The sequence below is a fragment of the Mobula hypostoma genome, chromosome 2 (genome assembly GCF_963921235.1).
Source record: "Mobula hypostoma chromosome 2, sMobHyp1.1, whole genome shotgun sequence".
Lineage (NCBI taxonomy): Eukaryota > Metazoa > Chordata > Chondrichthyes > Myliobatiformes > Myliobatidae > Mobula > Mobula hypostoma.
The window spans coordinates 200,552,035-200,572,250 of record NC_086098.1 but is presented as its reverse complement, the minus strand read 5'-3'; the positions used below and the strand labels follow the sequence as shown (position 1 = coordinate 200,572,250).

General features: G+C 42.3%; 1 protein-coding gene across 1 annotated transcript in view; it reads left to right on the top strand.

Annotated features, from left to right (window-relative positions):
* The first annotated feature begins 9,534 nt into the window (after positions 1-9,534).
* Positions 9,535-20,216, top strand: part of cse1l (CSE1 chromosome segregation 1-like (yeast)) — a 50,324-nt gene continuing 39,642 nt past the window's right edge. Inside the window, exons 1-2 of the mRNA XM_063041397.1 lie at positions 9,535-9,672; positions 17,790-17,885. Coding sequence (XP_062897467.1) covers positions 17,801-17,885 — 85 coding nt within the window. The 5' untranslated portion in view covers positions 9,535-9,672; positions 17,790-17,800. The remainder of the gene's footprint in view (positions 9,673-17,789; positions 17,886-20,216) is intronic.

Genomic DNA, 20,216 nt, shown 5'->3' with positions numbered 1-20,216 from the left:
CTGTCTTCAATGGCTCCAGTTTAACTTGGTGTTTAGTCAGAGTTTCAACACACTGCACGAGAACACTACAGTGAAAAGGCGAAATCATTAGATGTTTCGACAAGTGGTACGATGGCTTCGCGATCAGGCATCAAGTCACTTGCACTCAGTGCCAAGAGCAGTAGGACGTCGACAAGTGTGGCTGCCCTCGCAAGAGCTAAAGCAGAAGCCACCAAGGTGCGAGCACCATACGCTAACCAAGAAGCAAAACTGAAAATGGAGAAAGCTGCCAGAGAAGCGGAAAACCAGTTGGAAAAGGCTGCCAGGGAAGTGGAAAACCAGTTGGAAAAGGCTGCCAGGGAAGTGGAAAACCAGTTGGAAAAGGCAAGGATAGATACAAAGTTAGAAGTGCTGACGCTACAACGAGAAGCTGATGCGGCCGCGGTGGAAGCACAAGTGTTGGAAAACGTTGAAGAAATGCACGTTCTAGACGAAACAGGAAAATCTATGTCAGAAAGGGCCAAATTGGAATGCACCAGTGAAAATGTCCAATGTCAAATTGACCTGCAGATTCATTCTCCCTCTCCATACTTGCCTGTTGGCGTCCCATCTCATGTGAAATCACAGGGAAGCTTCGTTGCATCGCGTCCACCTGGGGAAGACAACTCACAATTGCAACCTTGTCACAAACTCAAGTATGAAAGGGCTGACTATGAATACTTCCCAACACCAAACTTACCAGATCCGATGAGATCAGAGACAAAGGCTGAAGTCAGAACATCAAATCCCATCATGAACGTACACGCTCAGTCATATGTTCCCCAACATATTCCCCCGGCTAGCACGCCACCTCCAGCAGAACCCTTGGCACAGTATTTAGCGCAATGAGACCTTGTCAATTCAGGACTGTACCAGCTTGATGATAAGCCTGGAAATTACCGTGAGTGGTATTCCTCATTCACCAGTGCCACCGACGGAGTCCAGCTCACAGCAATCCAAGAGTTGGACCTTATGACTAAATGGCTGGGAAAGGAATCAAGTGAACAGGTGAAACGCGTATGCTCAGTGTACGTCAACAACCCCAAGCTAGCCTTACACAAAGCATGGGAGAGACTTCGGGACTGCTATGAGGCCCCTGAAATTACTGAGAGGGCGCTATTTCAATGGCTGGACAATTTTCCTCGGGTGTCAGCCGAGGACCACACTAAATTATGAGAACTCGGAGATTTACTCATGGAGATTCAAGGTGCTAAAGAAGACGGCTATTTAACTGGCCTGTCATATCTGGATACTTCACGCGGAGTTGGACCAGTTGTGGACAAACTTCCATTTGGGCTGCAGGAAAGATGGGTGTCTATTGGCTCAGAGTACAAGGAAGAGAAAGGTGGTCAATTCCCTCCCTTTGAGTATTTTAGTAGGTTTGTGTGCAAGGAGGCGAAGAGGTGAAACGACCCTAGCTTCATGAATCAAAGCAACACTACAACTCACACCAAGCCAGTCAAACCCATTTTGAACAACTTTGTCATCAATAAACCCGTCTCAGTGCATAAAACCAAAGTCTCCGCAATCAACGATGACCCTAGCAAGGATTGTCCATTGCACAACAAACCCCACCCCCTCGAAAAATGCAGAATGTTTCGAAACAAACCCTTTGACGAAAGAAAGGCCCTTCTCAAGGAAAAAAGAATATGTTTTAAGTGCTATTCCTCTACCTCCCACCTCGCTAAAGAGTGTACATTCCCTGTAAAGTGTTCGGAATGTAACAGCAATAATCACGATGGAGCCATGCATCCCGGCCCGTCACCGCAAACTGCCAAGGCTCCTCCACTCCCACAAGAGGATGGCAGGGAGGGAGAGAATCACTCTGATACAACTATTGTCAACTCGAGCTGCACAGAAGTTTGCAGTCCAGGTCAGTCGAGCCGTTCGGGCTCAAAGATCTGCCTCACTAAGGTATACCCTAAGGGAGACAAAGACAAGGCCATCAAGGCCTATGTAATTCTGGACGACCAGAGCAACCGCTCACTAGTAAGACCAGAGTTCTTTGAGTTGATCAGCGTAAAGGGTAATCCATTCCCATACTACCTCAGAACTTGTTCTGGCATCGCAGAAACATATGGCAGGAAGGCAGAAGGCTTCCAGCTCAAGTCGCTGGATGGCAAAGTCGTCATCAGTCTCCCTCCACTCTTAGAGTGCAATAAGATCTTAAATAACCGATCCGAGATTCCAACGCCAAGCACAGTGCTACACCGGCCCCATCTCCACCTCATTGCCAAGCACATCCCAGAACTGGATCCGGAAGCAGAAATACTCCTGTTGCTCGAAAGAGACGTTCTTAGGGTGCACAAAGTCAGGCAGCAGGTCAGTAGACCACACAACGCCCCCTTTGCCCAACGTCTGGCTCTGGGCTGGGTGGTGATAGGAGAGGTGTGCCCTGGCAACGTACACAAACGGACAGTTAACATGCTCAAGACTAACGTGCTAGAGAGAGGCCGCCATTCAATTTCTCAGCCCTCCACAAGTGTTGCATGTATCAAGGAAGCACAACAAAGGCACGAGCATAGTAAAGTAACTGAGAAGACACTAGGACAGTCAGTCTTCCCTCAAACTAAGCAGATAATAAACTTGCTCCATCGGTGGAAGATGCCATCTTCTTAAAAATAATGGACACAAAGGTCTTTAGAGATGAGGCGAACAACTGGGTCACCCCACTACCGTTCAGAGTACCGCACCAGCGCTTATCAAACAACAAAGAGCAGGCAGTCAGCCGGTTCACATCTTTACGACGAACCCTGAAAAGGAAACCTGAGACCAGTTACAGAGGTCGTTCTACTTCTACCTAAAGACTGATCTAGAGACTAAAGTTCTATACCATGTTTATAGTGACCTTACAAAGTTCAGGCGGGGAGTGTGTTGCCCTTAAGGCATTTATTTGACTTTGTTGGGTCTACGTTTTAAATGATTTGTTTGTAACTATTTCCTAGTTAAAGTTAAAGGATGATAAGTATGTTACAGTTTAACAAAGATAAATGCATTGTCTATGGTATATCGCGGCATGTGATGACGTCACCTCCGGTTTCGCCACATCTTATGTGTAACCTCTGGTTCAGGAAGGTGTAAAGGTGGGTGCCATGTGTGCAGCTTGATCGCGAAGAGCTCCGTTTCTACCCACAAAGAAACATTATAAAAGCAACGGCATAAGTTCATCAGAAAGTATTTGACGTAAAAATATTAACGCGGTTTCTGTTAAGATAGCGGCGGTTTGGGTGGCTCGCGTGTTGGCTTTTCAATTTCAAATGCAGGGTGGGCTCAGGCCCAGCGGCAGTTTGACGCAACCCCTCCCATGCTACTCAGGGCGGCTGGAGACAGTCACTAAAAGAAGAGAGCGCGCGTGGTCTCCAGAAGGATACAGACGCTGTACATGTTTGTATTTGACAGGCTGGGACTTTATTCCTTAGTGTGTAGGAGTGTAAGGGATGATCTGACTGAGATGTATAAAATCATGAGGAACAGAGATAAAGTGAATATAGTTGATCTTTCTTCCCCCAGAGAATTGAATTGAATTGACTTCATTTCTTACATCCTTCTCATACATGCGGAGTAAAAATCTTTATGTTACATCTCCATCTAAAGGTGCAATGTGACTTAGACAGGCATAATGGTCAGCATGGATGAATTGGGCCGAAGGGCCTGTTTCTGTGCTGTATTGGTCTATGGCTCAATGTTAATGTGGAAGAGTGCACAGTAAATTGTTAACCTTACTACAACTCTGTCTTCATTGGCTCCGGTTTAACTCGGTGTTTAGTCAGAGTTTCAACACACTGAGAACATTACAGTTGTTCTTAGAAAGTTGAGTGTTGGTCTTCGGGCTCCTGTACCTCACCCCCACTAGCAGAAACACAAATAAAGCATTTCCTGAGCTGTGATACTTCAATGCAATAAGTATTGTAGGAAAGGCAGATGAGCTCAGCGCATGGATCAACTTCTGGAATTATAATATTGTAGCCATTACTGAGACATGGTTGCAGGAGGGGCAGTACTGGCAGCTCAATATTCCAGGATTCCGTTGTTTTAGATGTGACAGAGCGGGAGGAGGGCTGGTGTTACTAGTCAGGGAAATTGTCATGACAGTGCTCCATCAGGACAGACCGGAGAACTTGACTAGTGAGGCATTGGGAGTGGAACTGAGAAGTAAGAAAGGTATCACCACGTTAATGGGGCTATGTTACAGACCACCCAACAGTCCTAGAGATTTAGAGGAACAAATTTGTAGGGAGATCACAGACTGTTACAAGAAATATAAGGTTGTTGTAGCAGGTGAATTTAACTTTCCATATATTCACTGGGAATCTCATACTGTCAAAGGATTATACGGGCTACAGTTTGTCAAATGTATTGAGGAAAGTTTCTTAAATCAGTATGAAGAAGTCACAATGAGAGAGTCTGCAATATTGGATCCTCTGTCAGGGAATGAGACAGGGAAATAACATTAATTTGTGTAGGGGAATACTTTGCATCTAGTGACCACAATGCTCTTAGTTCTAAAGTAAATATGCAGCAAGATAGGTCTGGTCCGTGTGTTGAGATTCTAAATTGGAGAAAGGCCAATTTTGATGGTATCAGAAATGATCTGACAAGTGTAGATTTAAACAGGCTGTTTTTGGGCAAAGATGTAATTGGTAAGTGGGAGGACTTCAAAAGTGAAACTTTTGCGAGTACAAAGCTTGGGTGTGCCTGTCAGAATAAAAGGTAAAGATAACAAGTGTAAGGAACTTTGGTTTTCAAGAGATATTGATGCCCTGTTTAAGAGAAAAAATGAGGAGCATAGCAGGTATCTCTCTGGCTATCCATCCCAATAGGATGATGATGCTTCCTTTCAGTCAGTTAGTGGGGTTGATCCCACTCCTCAGAAAGGAACTGTGTGTGCGTGAGTGGATTTTAGGTGAGTAGGGGGTTGCACAGGTCCAGACCCACCCTCTCGGCATCCCCTCCCAGATCCAGTGTCATGGTGGGGTCCAAGACAGCTGGGGGAAGTTCTGTTGCAGTGAATGGCCAGACCAAGCTTCGATGCAAGAGATGCCCTTTCCGCGCTTCACGGCACGTGTTTGCTAGATATCTGTTGACCCTACAAGAGGGTTCATCCGCCCTTTGACAGGTCTTGTTTTTTGTCCTGCAGGGTGTCTAGCCACCCTCCTCACCAGGCAAGCCTCGTGGGGGAGCCGGTTTAGTTGCCGACCACCTGACCATGCGACAGGTAGCACTGGGTTACATGGCACCAGTAGCATTCAGACGAGTGACCTGAACATAGCAGGTATAGGCAGGTAGGAACAAATGAGGAGCTTATGGAGTATAAGAAATGCAAGAAAACGCTTAAGGAAGAAATCAGGAGGGCTAAAAGGAGGCATGAAGTTGCTCTAGCGGACAAGGTGAAGGAGAATCCTAAGGGATCCTACAGATCTGTTAAGAGCAAAATAATTGCAAGGGGCAAAACTGGTCCTCTGGAGATCAGAGTGGTAATCCATGTGTGGAGCCAAAACAGATGGGGGAGATCTTAAATAAATTTTTTGCACCTGTATCTACTCAGGAAATGGACACAAAGTCTATAGAAGTGAGGCAAAGTGGCATCAACTTCATGGACCTTGTAGAGTTTACAGAGGAGGAGGTGTTTGCTATCCTGAGAAAAATCAGGGTGGATAAATCCGCAGGACCTGACAAGGTGTTCCCTCGGACCCTATGGGAGGCAAGTACAGACTGGGGCCCTAGCTGAGATATTTAAATAATCCTTCATGACAGGAGAGGTATCAAAGGATTGGAGGATAGCCAATGTTGTTCCACTATTTAAGAAAGGCTCCAAGCATAAATCAGGAAATTGTAGGCCAGTGAGACTGACATCAGTTGTAAGAAAACTATAGGAAGGAGATGTAACCCAAAAACATAAAACTAATTGAAAGAAAAAACACGGTGCTGGAAGATGTGTGTTTTAGTTTTGTTTTTACTTTTAGCAAGAGATTCATGTATGATGTGGTGGTATAATGATGACGCCATTCTGACGAAACTTCTGAAATGCCCGGTTCGCTGCTGCTGCTACTGTGCAACCAAGAATCTCCGGAGGGAAGGCCCTAAAATCCCCGGCTTTGCCTGCTGCTGGCTACTGAGTTCAGCAGAGCTGGTGCTCGGTACTCAGTGTCGGAGGGCTGATCAGAGCTCGAAGTTTTCAGACGACTCAGAGTCGGACTGTGGTTGGGTATGGCAGGGAGAGTTTTCTTCCTTCTCCCGTCTGCGTGAGATGTGGGGCTTTCGAGGGACTTTGAACTTTTTTGCTGTGCCATGGCCTGTTCTTCATCAAGTTATGGTATTGTTGCACTGTTGTAACTATATGTTATAATTATGTGGCTTTTGTCAGTTTTTCAGTCTTGGTCTGTCCTGTGTTTCTGTGATATCAGACTGGAGGAATATTGTATCATTTCTTAATGCATGCATTACTAAATGACAATAAAAGGGGACTACGTGTCCTCATAATCTAATCTAATTCATGTAGTTTTACATATAATTCATAATGAATTATGTAAACAACAAAGAAAGGTTGTTCAAACAGTTTACAATACTACTCAAATATTACTGAAAAAGTAATTGCACAATACTACTTAAACAATTTACAACACTACTCAAATATTACTGAAAAGGTAAATGCACAAAACTCATCACTGCTTAGCTATAAACTCAACTCAATATAGAATGCATCCCAACCTGAATATGTAACATATTGCTCTCCAGTCACCTTATATATAAACCCATTCTTGATCACCATTGCAGTCCCTCGCCAAGACTGCTTGTCCAGACGTGAACCATCAAACCTCCTTGCTGAGGAGTCCTCAATTTGCCTCAGCTATTTGTCCTGCATACTCCTGAGATTGGGTTTGAGGAGATCCAAGCGTGAATGCAAAGGTCAACCCAGGAACAGCGTAGATGGTGAGTTGTTGGTGTGGAGTGTGTTGCATTGTGATATGTAAGGAGGAAATTGGCGAGATTCTGATTCAGTGTTAGTGTATTGTGTTCTGCTGACATTGCTTGAAGTGCATTCTTTAGACACTGAACAATCCTTTCTGCCAAGCCACTTGGAGTTGGGTGGTATTGTGCAGATGAGCGCAAACCGTGGTCCATTGTCACTGACTAAGTGTTCTGGAACACCAGTCCTTGAGAAGAAGTTTCTCTACACAACCACAGTGTGTGAAGCTGTAGTAGAGGCCATTGGGAACACTTACGGCCACTTTGACGCTGCATCCACTATTATCAAGAAATCTGTGTCCATGAATGGTCTGGCAAATTTGTCCACCTGGATCCTCTGCCAGGGCAATGCAGATTATTCCCAAGGATCAATCCCAAACCACTGGACAAAACTTCAAGTCAATGCTTTCATTATAACCATTCCTAAATGAACAACATGTACTGTAGCTCCTCCAATACTTGAGCTCTCAGCTTAGATTGTACACAGCTCTAAATCCTTAAGACAATCTCCGTCAAATGCAAGTTCATCCCGGTGCTGGTAAATAAAAAGGGTGAACTGGAATCTCTGCTGCACATTCCAGCCATTTGGGGTTGCCATGTAGACCTGAGACAGTGTGGGGTCTTTTCTGGTTTCTCTTTGGATCATCTCTGTTGTAATAGGGAGATTTTTAATTTGCATTAGGGAGAATATGTCAAGAGGAGTCTTCTTTTGTAACTATTTCAGTTATTTCCTTTTCCAAGGGTAAAGACACAATCCATCAACACTCCTATCACTAGTCATTCTCTTGAATTTGATCTTGTAATTGCGTCCACCAAGAAGCAGAGCCCATCTCTGCATTTGTGCTGCTGCTGTTAGTGGAGCATCGCTCCATGGATTGAAAATGGACACCAGTGGTTGATCAAATCACAAGCAAGAGAAAATTTGCAGTTGCTAGAAATCCAAGCAACATCCACAAAATGCAGGAGGAACTCAGCAGGCCAGGCAGCATCTATGGAAAAAATTACAGTTGCCGTTTTGGGCCAAAACCCTTCAGCAGGACTGGAGGGAATTCTGTGGGTATTGCTAGTGGCTGATGATCAGTAGTGAGGCTAAACCCTCTCCCGTACAAGTACTGGTTGAAACATTTTAAACCCCAAGGTGGACTCAAGGTGGCTCTGTCAATCTGTTTATAATTTGTCTCTGCAGCATTTAGGGAACATGATGTAAAGGCTAAGCAACACTCACACCACACTGGAGGAACTCAGCAGGTGCCTGCTACACATACCCTTACACTTCCTCCCTTACCACCATTCAGGGCCCCAGACAGTCCTTCCAGGTGAGGCGACACTTCACCTGTGAGTCGGCTGGGGTGATATACTGCGTCCGGTGCTCCCGATGTGGCCTTTTATATATTGGTGAGACCCGATGCAGACTGGGAGACCGCTTTGCTGAACATCTACGCTCTGTTCGCCAGAGAAAGCAGGATCTCCCAGTGGCCACACATTTTAATTCCACATCCCATTCCCATTCTGATATGTCTATCCACGGCCTCCTCTACTGTAAGGATGAAGTCACACTCAGGTTGGAGGAACAACACCTTATATTCCGTCTGGTTAGCCTCCAACCTGATGGCATGAACATTGACTTCTCTAACTTCCGCTAAGGTCCCACCTCCCCCTCGTACCCCATCGTTATTTATTTATATACACACATTCTTTCTCTCCTTTTTCTCCCTTTGTCCCTCTGACTATACCCCTTGCCCATCCTCTGGGTTTTTTTTCCGCCTCCCCCTTGTCTTTCTTCCCGGACCTCCTGTGCCATGATCCTCTCGTATCCCTTTTGCCAATCACTTGTCCAGCTCTTGGCTCCATCCCTCCCCCTCCTGTCTTCTCCTATCATTTTGGATCTCCCCCTCCCCCTCCAACTTTCAAATCCCTTACTCACTCTTCCTTCAGTTAGTCCTGACGAAGGGTCTCGGCCTGAAACGTCGACTGTACCTCTTCCTAGATGGCCTGGCCTGCTACATTTCGGACTGAGACCCTTCTTTCCCTTTTCTTAGATGTTATCTGACTGGCTGGGTAGTTGCAGCATTTTTATGTTTGATCCCAGAATTCTAAAAGCATAATTTTTGATTTTCGTTTAGATCTACATTTACACACGCGCACACAGTGTATACGATACATAGCACTAAACATGAAACAACACACATCAAAGTTGCTGGTGAACGCAGCAGGCCAAGCAGCATCTATAGGAAGAGGTGCAGTCTGCGTCGGGTCTCACCAATATATAAAAGGCCACATCGGGAGCACCGGACGCAGTATATCACCCCAGTCGACTCACAGGTGAAGTGATGCCTCACCTGGAAGGACTGTTTGGGGCCCTGAATGGTGGTAAGGGAGGAAGTGTAAGGGCATGTGTAGCACTTGTTCCGCTTACACGGATAAGTGCCAGGTTAAGTGCCAGGATAAGTGCTAAACATGAAGCACGTTACACTCAGAGCAGCACGCATGCGTAATGAGGAGTGGGGGGGACGGGGGACGCTGAAGCGCATGCGTAGTGCAAGGTGACAGGGTCGGTGCAGCACGCATGCGTGGTGTGGGGTGACTACCTCAGTGTAGCGCGCATGCTTGTGCTAGGCAGCGCGCCATTTTCCTTCTGTTTGAACTGGAAGGCCAGCTTGTGCAACTGAATTCGCTTTGATTTAAAAGGTAGAGAAGAGTGGTATGGAAACATCGGCTCCTCTTGTTGCGTCTCACCTTTTGCCGTTTTAGTAATTTTCAGTGAGCTCATGTGACTGACCTGTTTATGGTTGTCTGTATTTCAGAATCTGGGCCGTATTTCGCAGTGTTTAAATTTAACAGGGTTGATGCTGGATGGTTGTTGTAGGTTCATATTCACAAGGCCGGCGGGGTTCTTGGGCCAGTCGATGTTGATTTATTTTTTGTACCCAAGGTACTTCTGGTAAGGGGGGTGGGGAGGCGCGATTTTGGTGCCTTTGGTGGATGAGCGGCCCGGATTGAGTGCGTTTGGTTGGGCGTGAGCATTTTCTTTTCAACCAAACCTGCCTTTTTCCTTGGCATCATTGATTGGTGGTTGTGCGGACAACGTAGGCTCTCTCGACTTTACAATTGGCTGAACTTATTGTCAATCAGCTAAGCTTCATTTAGCGTGTTTGAGTGGCCTCCGGGTCCAGGGCCTTGTTCAGAATTAAGCCTTGTAACACCTCTTTTACATAATGCGGTGGTCCATTCTCAGTGCCTGCTTCAACATTGATGTGCTTAAATATAGGCTGCCTGGCAGGTTTATAATAAAATGCATTGTAAATCATAATGTAGTGAACAAATTCAGGTGTTTTAATCAAAAGCTACAAAGGCATTAGATGAAGCTGCATGTGGAGGGAGAATTCATTTCCATACGTCTGGTTGACATTTCCTTGGAATCATCCAGTGTCTCTGCCCATTTTATGCCATTTTATGCCATTTTACATTCAAGTTGAGCACATTTGATATATGTGAGAGAAGCCGTAGGAAATTGACCTGCAAGTCTCCTAGAAGCTTGTCTTTTGTTTTGTTTCCCTGGATCTTTTAAATGCCGCATTTAACATTTTAGTGTGCCAAAAATATCATTTCTGGTTTGAAATAATTGTGCTTTAGTATCCACAAAGACAACTTTTAAAAAAATCCCATAGTGGATATTAATTTATAACAGAAATAAATATAAAAGTGAACCCCCAAAAAAAGTAAACATTTTTTTGACTGAAGGAGGCCTGAAGCATTCCAGCTTCCAAACCATCTTCTCAGGAGAATTTTTGGGTTTGGTTCAGAGAGTTTTGGGTAACATACAACTGAATCAGAGTCAACCATACTCATGCCACATGAAGGCTGGATTTTGTTCTCTGAGAGATGTTCACAAGACAAGACAAGACAAAGGAGCTGAAGTAGGCCATTCAGGCCATCGAGTCTGCTCCGCAGCTCCCCCATGAGCTAAACTATTCACCCATCTGGTTCCAATTTCTGGCTTTTTCCCCATATCCCTTGATACCCTGACTAATTAGATACCTGAACCATGATAGATGTTTGTGAACCATGGTATAAATTGCTAAAAATGCTTATTGGGTCTGACAGCAACTGTGTTAAGAGAGAGAGCTACTTTTATAGTTCAAAGTAAATTTATTAAAGTGCATGTATGTAACCTTATACAACCCTGAGATTCATTTCCTTGTGGGCATTCACATTAAATACAAAGATATTTAGTTGCAGGAAGGTGAGGGGTCAATGGTTAGGACAAAAGGAGCATCTCTGCAATGTATGGGACAATGTGGAATTTTAAGATTTGTTAATAGCAGGGCTGTGATACAGCCAAAACTGTAAATGGCTAACAGCCAGAATTGGCCAGTTCTAGTAAGAGTGCCTTACCTTATGTTGGAGAATTTATTATGTAAGATAGCAACATGCAGTCACTTTGAGTTGGATAACTTGATTCAGTCATTGACACTGACAACAGTCAACTAAAGGCAAGATTCTTTCAAACACTAACAGCATGTACATCATTTCAAACTCTGGTATCATGTACAGCATAGTCATCGTCAGCACGTGTATGATTGGCTGAAGTTCATTTTTTAAGATAATACGTAGTACTTTAAATGAAGAGTTTGACAATGCTCAGTGCTGACATTCCCCATTGTTTGGGCATAGCCTATTTGTAATATTGCCTGCAGTTAAGCTTTAGCATCACATTGTCATTGTTTTTTCAGTAATCCCACCCAAATATATTTGCTGTCAGTGCAGAAACATTCTTATCTGCAATTAGTTGTGTTTGTTTATTATTTCTTCTAGAATTTTGCAAATAAACTGGCTGCATTGGTATGGTTTTGTATTTTGTATTCAGTGAGTGTATTTCAAATATCACATTCTTTTATTTAAATATATGCTATTAGAAATGGTACTTACACTAATATGGTGGTAATATTGCAATAAATATTATATAATGTTATGATTGGTTTTGTCTTTCTACCCATTTATCAGCACATGGAAATAAATTAATACTTTGCATATGGATAATTCAAAATGTGTTTCAAATATTTATAGAATTGAGGATAGCAAAGATCAGTCATAATTGTGTTGAATGGCAGGGCAGTCTTGAGGGACCAAGTTGCCTACTCCTGCTATTGTCTTGTGTTTTTTTGAGTCTGTTGATTTGGTGCTGCAACATTAATGTATTGGTATTGTTTATTACTGTCATTTACCAAGCTACAGCAAAGCACGTCTTGTTTATTGTTTATACAGATCAAATCATTACAAAAGTACAAATTTTCCCAATTCTGATATTTGTTATCTTTGAGTTCCAGCTCCATATCTAAGGGCATTTATAGTCTAGTATTTTTCCCAATTGTGCTATCACATTTTTAGATTATATACTGCAATTAAAGTATTAGTAACTGTTTTACAGATAAAGCTTCATTTTGAAGCATAAATCTCAGCAATGTATCAAAGAATTGTGTATTTGAAAATACAGAATGGAATTGAGAAGGAGTTTAGAAAGAGCTGAATAGCAATAGCAAAAGTGGTTGAACTATTAACATAACCTTAAAATCTTTATAGCATACTGTCACGTACCTCGTGATGGGGATAAAGAACCAGCAGAAATAGAAACCACTTTGGAGTCTCGTATTGCTAACAACTAATAATATTTATTAGTAACTACGCAATACAGTAATAACAAAGTAAATAATTCACACAGGTTAGCAATGAATATATATATAAGTACGCAGGTCAGTAAGTGTGGAAATATATGTATGAAAACCAAGCTTCTTTAAGTCTAGGGGTAAAAAGATACAGTCTTATGATGTTGAATAAAGTTCAGTTCAGTTCGTGGTATTTAGTTGAATAGCGCTGGAGAGAGAGAGAGTTGAGTTGAGTCTTCAGGTGAGCTGTTGCCGTCGATCTTCTCGTTGTCCTCTGAAATCCTTTACAAGTCACCGACTGTGACTTTAACCAGGTTTTCCTGTGGTGGAGCTGTCACCCCGGTAAGGGTGGACACATAGACAACTCCCCACCAGTCAACCCCTTCTCCTTCACTGGAATAGCAATTTGGATAGATCCACCTGATCGATCCTCCAAAACCCACTTTCTCTGCGGGTACAGCAATGCTCATTCGGTGTCCAGATCATGTGTCTGTATCATCTGACCTCCCATTTAGTTCGCCAGGCTGAGCATCACCTGTCATTCAAAGAGTCCCTCCTTCCTTTGTCTGCAAAGAAATGCAGGCAGGCAACAAGTCCTTGAAAGTAACATCAACAATCTGCCTTCGGTCACCATAGCAACTTTCGAACTGCTCAGTGCTGTCTCCAAACCCAACTCAGTAGAAATCCAAAGTTACTTCCAATGCCTTAAAGTGACAGTCCAACCGTTAATCTTCGTCTCTCTCTCTCTCCCTCTTTTCAAAAGCAACATATCGAAATATCCCCCCTCCCCCCTCCCCCCCTGCCCCTCTCTTTTCAAAAGCACAGTTAATAGGAGTACTCCAGGATCTCCTCACATACAAACCCATTAGGCTTACCGCAGTTTTAGTAGCACTATGCTACTAAAGAGCTAGTGTTGGTCCAATGCCATCACCTGTAGCCCTGCAAATTGTTTTCCTTTGGTTACTTATGCAGCTTCCATTTAAATTCTGCAATTAAATATGCCTCCATCACTACACCCGATACTGCATTCTAAAGCCTAGCCACCTGATGTGTGAAGGTTATTACTTGTGGTTATTCTGCCATTCACTTCCATTCTATAGTTTGCAGTTCTTGACCCTTCTACCAATGATTATTAAGAAACTCCAACAAATCTCCTGAAAAATTTCTTCACAGGAGAAAATCCCCAACCTATCATCTTTGCACTCTCATATCTTTTCTCTTGTTTGCTGCAGAGCTGAACATAATTCGAGTAATATCCAAGCCACAAGGTTCTTAATGATTCCCTTATTCTGTAATTCTTTCTTTGCCATTTTGTGAACTATCACAGATGTATCCCCAGATTTCTGTATCTTCATACACTTTTAGGACTGTTTCGATTGTCTGCGTTTCTCAGAATAAAATTTGCTTTGTCTGTCTGCCCATTTTAGTACTCAAAAAGCACAGCCTAAGAATTGGGAGAATTTCAGAATTAAGCAAAGGGTGATAAAGTGAAAGGAAAACTAGAGAAGACAGCAGAAACTGTTTAAAGAATGAATACTTCATTTACAATAACCCTCTAAAGCAGGGGTTCCCAACCTGGGGTCCATGGATCTCTCTGTTAATGGTAAGGGTCCATGGCATAAAAAAGGTTGGGAACCACCTGCTGTAAAAGCACAAAACTCCAACTGGAGAAGTTGTTCTGCTGGGTCTTGTGAGAAGTTGAATGTGATATTATGTCAAAGTAAAAGGCTTAGTCTTGTCCAAATAAATAGTATGCCTGAAGATCTAGAAAATCTCGACAAACCAAGAAATTGCAGAGAGAATGGGTTGTGCAAATCTTCTGAAGATTATAGATGGGTAAAGAGGAAAGGATGCTCAAATCTTAATGTAGGTCTGAGTAAGAAGTAATTGTGAAATAAGGAAATGGCAGACAACTGAATTGTTTGTCTTCACAGAAAATGGGCACTAAAAATTCTCAGAAATAGTGAAGTAAAATCTATATAGAGATAATGAGGACCAGAAACCGAGCAACATTAGTTAAAGAATAGCATTTGGAGAAATTATGGAAAGCTGACAACGCCACAGGATTTGCATTCTAGATTTTTAAGGCAGGTGATTGGTGATAATATGTACGGTGATTGTCATCTTGCAAAATTGTGTAAATTCTAAGTGTTCTTACAGATTAGATTGTAAAAAAAATCTAACTCAACTGAAGAAAGGATAAAAAATGTGGGAACTATACTGTCCTTGGTAGAGTAGGAAATGCTAGGATCCACAATCACGAAAAAAATAGCGGAATGCTTAATGCTATTTAGCAGGGTCAGGGAATTTATGAAAAGCACATTATTTTTTCCCGTATGAGTAGTTAGTATCAGTAGATAAAGGTGAATGAATAGATATGTACTTTTAGAAGGTCTTTTCTCTAATACTCAAGTTTATTAAATAAAATCTGAGCAAATGTGATCTTGAATGTTTTCTAGTCTACAGTGGTGGAGATAATCAATAGTTTTCAATTCCTGTGTGTTAGCATATTGGATGACCTGTAGTGGGTGCAACACACAGGGGCGATCACAAAGAAGCAGTTCAAGCATCTTTATTTTTTTAGGAGGTTAAGGATACTTGGTATTTCACTGAACAAACTAACACGTGTTATTGGAAGTGCCCTGACTGGTTGCATCATTGTCTGATGTGACATTTTGTATGTGCAGGAAGATAAGATGCAGGGAGTACTGAACTCAGCCCAATACATAGGAACATCCCTCCTGCCATTAGTAGAATCTACATGAGGTGCTGCTTCAGAAAGGCATTATCTATCATCAAAAGTCCCCACAATCCAGGCTATTTTCTTGAAAGTATTATCATACGTTGGGTACAAAATCATGAAGTCTCACACCATCAGGTTCAAGAGCATCTATTTAGCTTCAACCATTTAGTTCTTGAACCAATCTGTACAACCTTAATCACTATCTCAGACCACAACACTGGCCATTTTGTGCAAGTAGTTTTTGTTCTAGCTGTGCTCTTTCTTGTAAAGTTTTGCATAATTTCTGTTTAGTTTTTTTTGTGGATTTTGCATATCTGATGTTATGTGCCTGTGGTGCTGCTACAGGTTAGTTTTCATTGCACCTATGCATACATGAACTTCGGTATATGACAAAAAATTCAACTTCATTTTGGATTAATTTAGAGAAATTGGGCAGTAGGAAAAAAATAATTATTGATTGGGTACAAGTAATTGGTGCATGGATTGGTACAGACTGTTCACATTCTGTGATTTGGGTGAAAAGATATTAATTCTAAGTTTGTTTATAATGGCAGAGTGTTTGAGAGGATGGTAAATGTGAGGCTGTTACTGAAACAACAAAACTCTTATAAGAGAACTGCAGGGTTAATGTTTTCCCTTGCTGTTGTATCTAGAACCAGGGGACAAAGTCTGTTGAGGACTGAGGAGAAATGACTCCTGCAACTTCCTTAGACAAGAGGGCCATGGTTTTGTAGTTGCATGTTGTTGAAACAGATTTTTGGATGATGATCGGTTTTGAAGAAAGGCAATTTACAATTGATGATTATTGAAATTATTTTATTAGAATTTAAAAGATGACTTTATAGTAGTTAACAATATAAAATCATCACTGAGTATAAGCGGAGAGTGCGGAGTAATTTATTTACAAAGTATTGGTTTCATCTGGGATGCTTGAACATTGGGATGAATTGAGCCAAGTATCATAGCTGCTTTTCAAAAAAAAAGAATTCTAAGAATTTGAATTATGGGTGGTATTAACAGTGGTGATAGACCATGTATTCAGTATTACTTAAGATTGCCTGAGTAAGGAGATAGTGGCTTACTCTGCAACTGGGTCCTGAATTTCTTGTCAGAGCCTTCACAGGCAGTGAGACTGGGCCCTCACCTGTCCTCCACTACTATCCTGAACACTGGTACACCACAAGGTTGTGTATTGAGTCCCATACTCTACTCCCTCTTCACTTACGACTGTGTACCTGCACTTAACACCAATACTATCATCAAATTCGCAAATGACACAACAGTCATCGGGTAGATCTCCAACAGAGACAAATCAGCGTACAGAGTGGAGGTAGAGAACTTAGTGAGCTGGTGCTCAGAGAACAACCTATCTCTTAATACAGCAGAGACTAAGGAGCTAATTATCAATTTTGGAAAGTCATGGGATGACGAGTATGCTCCAGTCTACATTAACGGAGACATAGTGGAGAAAGTGTCCAGTTTCAGGTTTCTGGAAATACATATCTCAGAAGACCTTACATGGTCCATTAACACCACAACAATAGTTAAGAAAGCACAGCAGCGCTTGATTTTTCCTCAGGACGCTGAAGAAAGCTGGTCTACCTGAACATATGCTGGTGACCTTTTACCGCTGCACCATAGAGAACATCTTAACATACTGCATCTCTGTGTGGTATCTCAGTTGCACAGCAGCTGATAAGGAAAGCACTTCAGCGGGTCGTCACTAGCGCATGGAAGATCATTGGGACACAGCTCCCAGCCCTGGAGGACACCTACAGCTCTCGCTGCCTAAGGAAAGCTACAAGCATCTGTAAGGACAATACACACCCATGCAATCATCTGTTTGAACTTCTTCCATCTGGCAGACGTTGTAAGATTTTCTATGCCCGCACTTCCAGACTGAAAAATAGCTTTTTCCCCAGAGTTATAATTGCTCTGAACCAATCGATCAAGCATCATCCATAAATTTGTTATATTGCTACTTGTACTGGTTTTATGGCTGTCATGCTTCTGAGTTGTGCTTTTGTACTGCTGGACATTGCTTGTACTGGCTGGTTACTCGATTTTATTTATTGTTTTACAGCATTGAGTATGAGAGTTGCAAACTCATTTTTGCTGTATTGGTGCATGACAAATTGTACTATGCAATGACAATAAAGATATTTCAATTCAATTATTGATGAAAGAAAAACTGTTTTTTCCATTCAAAAGTAAAGAACAGAAGCAGAGTAATTACCTCAGTTGAATTGTATTTAGTATTTTATCTTTAGAAATAGCCTGCTGTGTAATTTCCCATGTTCTTTAGTTTTCGAATGCTCAGGATACTTGCTGTTTGGAAAATAAGTACAGAAGTCCTTTATGTCAGGTATTAATTTGATGTATCAATCTCTTCCATTTAGAATTTGTGATCATGGATCTCAGTGATGCCAATTTACAATCCTTGTCTGAATTTTTGAAGAAGACTCTTGATCCTGATCCTGCAGTTAGGAGGCCAGGTAATTATTTATTATAAAACCAAATTGAAGTCTGTTATAACTATTTTCAATTTATGCATTGTTCTTCAGATAGGCTTGACTACAGTTATTTCAAAACCATCTGTGTGAAATATATTATCTTTATATTAATTAATGTTTAGTATATTGCTATGTTCAAATCTGTCACTCAGTTTATTTGTACACAGTCTAAACAACTATTTTAAATGTTAACCTTTGTACAGTGTTAATATCCTTGCTCTGAAGTTCACTCCAAAGATTTGACCACAAACTTTACACTGAGATTTCATAACTACTGCAGTTTTGTTCTTCAGATCTGATTTTTAGATTCTTGCTTCTCATTCTCTTTATTTTTATTTCTAAAAGTCAGAATCACGTTTATTATCACTGGCATGTGACGTGAAATTTATTAACTTAGCTTCAGCAGTTCAATGCAATATATAATCTAGCAGAGAAAAAATAGACAAAATAAAACTTAATAATAAACAAGTAAATCAATTACGTATATTGAATAGATTAAAAAATACATGCAAAAACTGAAATAGTTTTTTTTAAGGGAGGTAGTGTCCAAAACTTCAATGTCCATTAAGGAATCGGATGGCAGAGGGGAAGAAGCTCTTCCTGAATCACTGAGTGTGTGCCTTCAGGCTTCTGTACCTCCTGCCTGATGGTAACAGCGAGAAAAGGGTATGCCCTGGGTGCTGGATGTCCTTAATAATGGACACTGCCTTTCTGAGACACCGCTCCCTAAAGGTGTCCTGAGTACTTTGTATGCTAGTGCCCAAGATGGAGCTAACTAGATTTACAACCTTCTGCAGCTTCTTTCGGTCCTGTGCGGTAGCCCCTCCATACCAGACAGTGATGCAGCCTGTCAGAATGCTCTCTACGGCAAGTTTTTGAGTGTATTTGTTGACATGCCAAATCTCTTCAAACTCCTAATAAAGTATAGTCACAGTCTTGCCTTCTTTATGGCTACATCAATATGTTGGGACCAGGTTAGATCCTCAGATGTTGACTCCCAGGAACTTGAAGCTGCTCACTGTCTCCACTTCTGATCCCTCTATGAGGATTGGTATGTGTTCCTTTGTCTTGCCCTTCCTGAAGTCCACAATCAGCTCTTTTGTCTTACTGATGTTGAGTGGCAGGTTGTTGCTGCGGTACTATTCCACTAGTTGGCATATCTCACTCCTATACGCCTTCTTGTCACCACCTGAGATTCTATCAACAATGGTTGTATCATCAGCAAATTTATAGATGGTATTTGAGCTATGCCTAGCCACACAGTCGTGTATATAGAGAGTAGAGCAGTGGGCTAAGCACAACCTGAGGTGTGCCAGTGTTGATCGTCAGCGAGAAGGATATGTTATCACCAATCCACGTAGACTGTGGTCTTCTGCTAAGGAAGTTGAGGATCCATTTGCAGAGCGAGGTACAGAGGCCCAGGGTCTGCAACTTGTCAATCAGGATTGTGGGAATTATGGTATTAAATGTTGAGTTATAGTTGATAAACAGAATCCTGACCTAGGTATTTGTGTTGTCTAGGTGGTCTAAAGCCGTATGAAGAGCCATTGAAGTTACATCCATCATTGACCTATTGTGGTGAGAGGCAAATTGCAATGGGTCCAAGTCCTTGCTGAGGCAGGAGTTCAGTCTAGTCATAACCAGCCTCTCAAAGCATTTCATCACTGTTGATGTGAGTGCTACCAGGCTAAAGTCATTAAGGCAGCCCACATTATTATTCTTAGGCACTGGTTTAATTGTTGCCTTTTTGAAGGAAGTGGGAACTTCTGCCCGCAGCAGTGAGAGGCTGAAAATGTCCTTGAATACTCCCACTAGCTGGCTGGCACAGGTTTTCAGAGCCTCACCAGGTACTCCATCGGGACCTTCTGCTTTGCGAGGGTTAACTGTCTTTAAAGATAGTTGAACATCGGCCTCTGAGACAGAGATCCCAGGGTCAACAGGTGCAGCAGGGATATCCACAGCTGTGGTTATGTTCTCCCTTTCAAAGCGTGCGTAGAGGGCATTGAGTTCATCTGGTAGTGAAGCATTGCACTATTCATACTATTGGGTTTCGCTTTGTAGGAAGTAATGTCTTGCGAACCCTGCCAGAGTTGCCGTGCATCTGATATCGCCTCCAACCTCATTCGAAGTGTCCTCGTCACCCTTGAAATAACTCTCCGCAAATCACACCTGGTTTTCTGGTACAGGCCTGGGTTGCCAGACTTGAATGCCACAGATCTAGCCTTCAGCAGACGATGTACCTCCTGGTTCATCCATGGCTTTTGGTTTGGGAATGTACAGTAAGTCTTTGTAGGCACACACTCATCCACACAG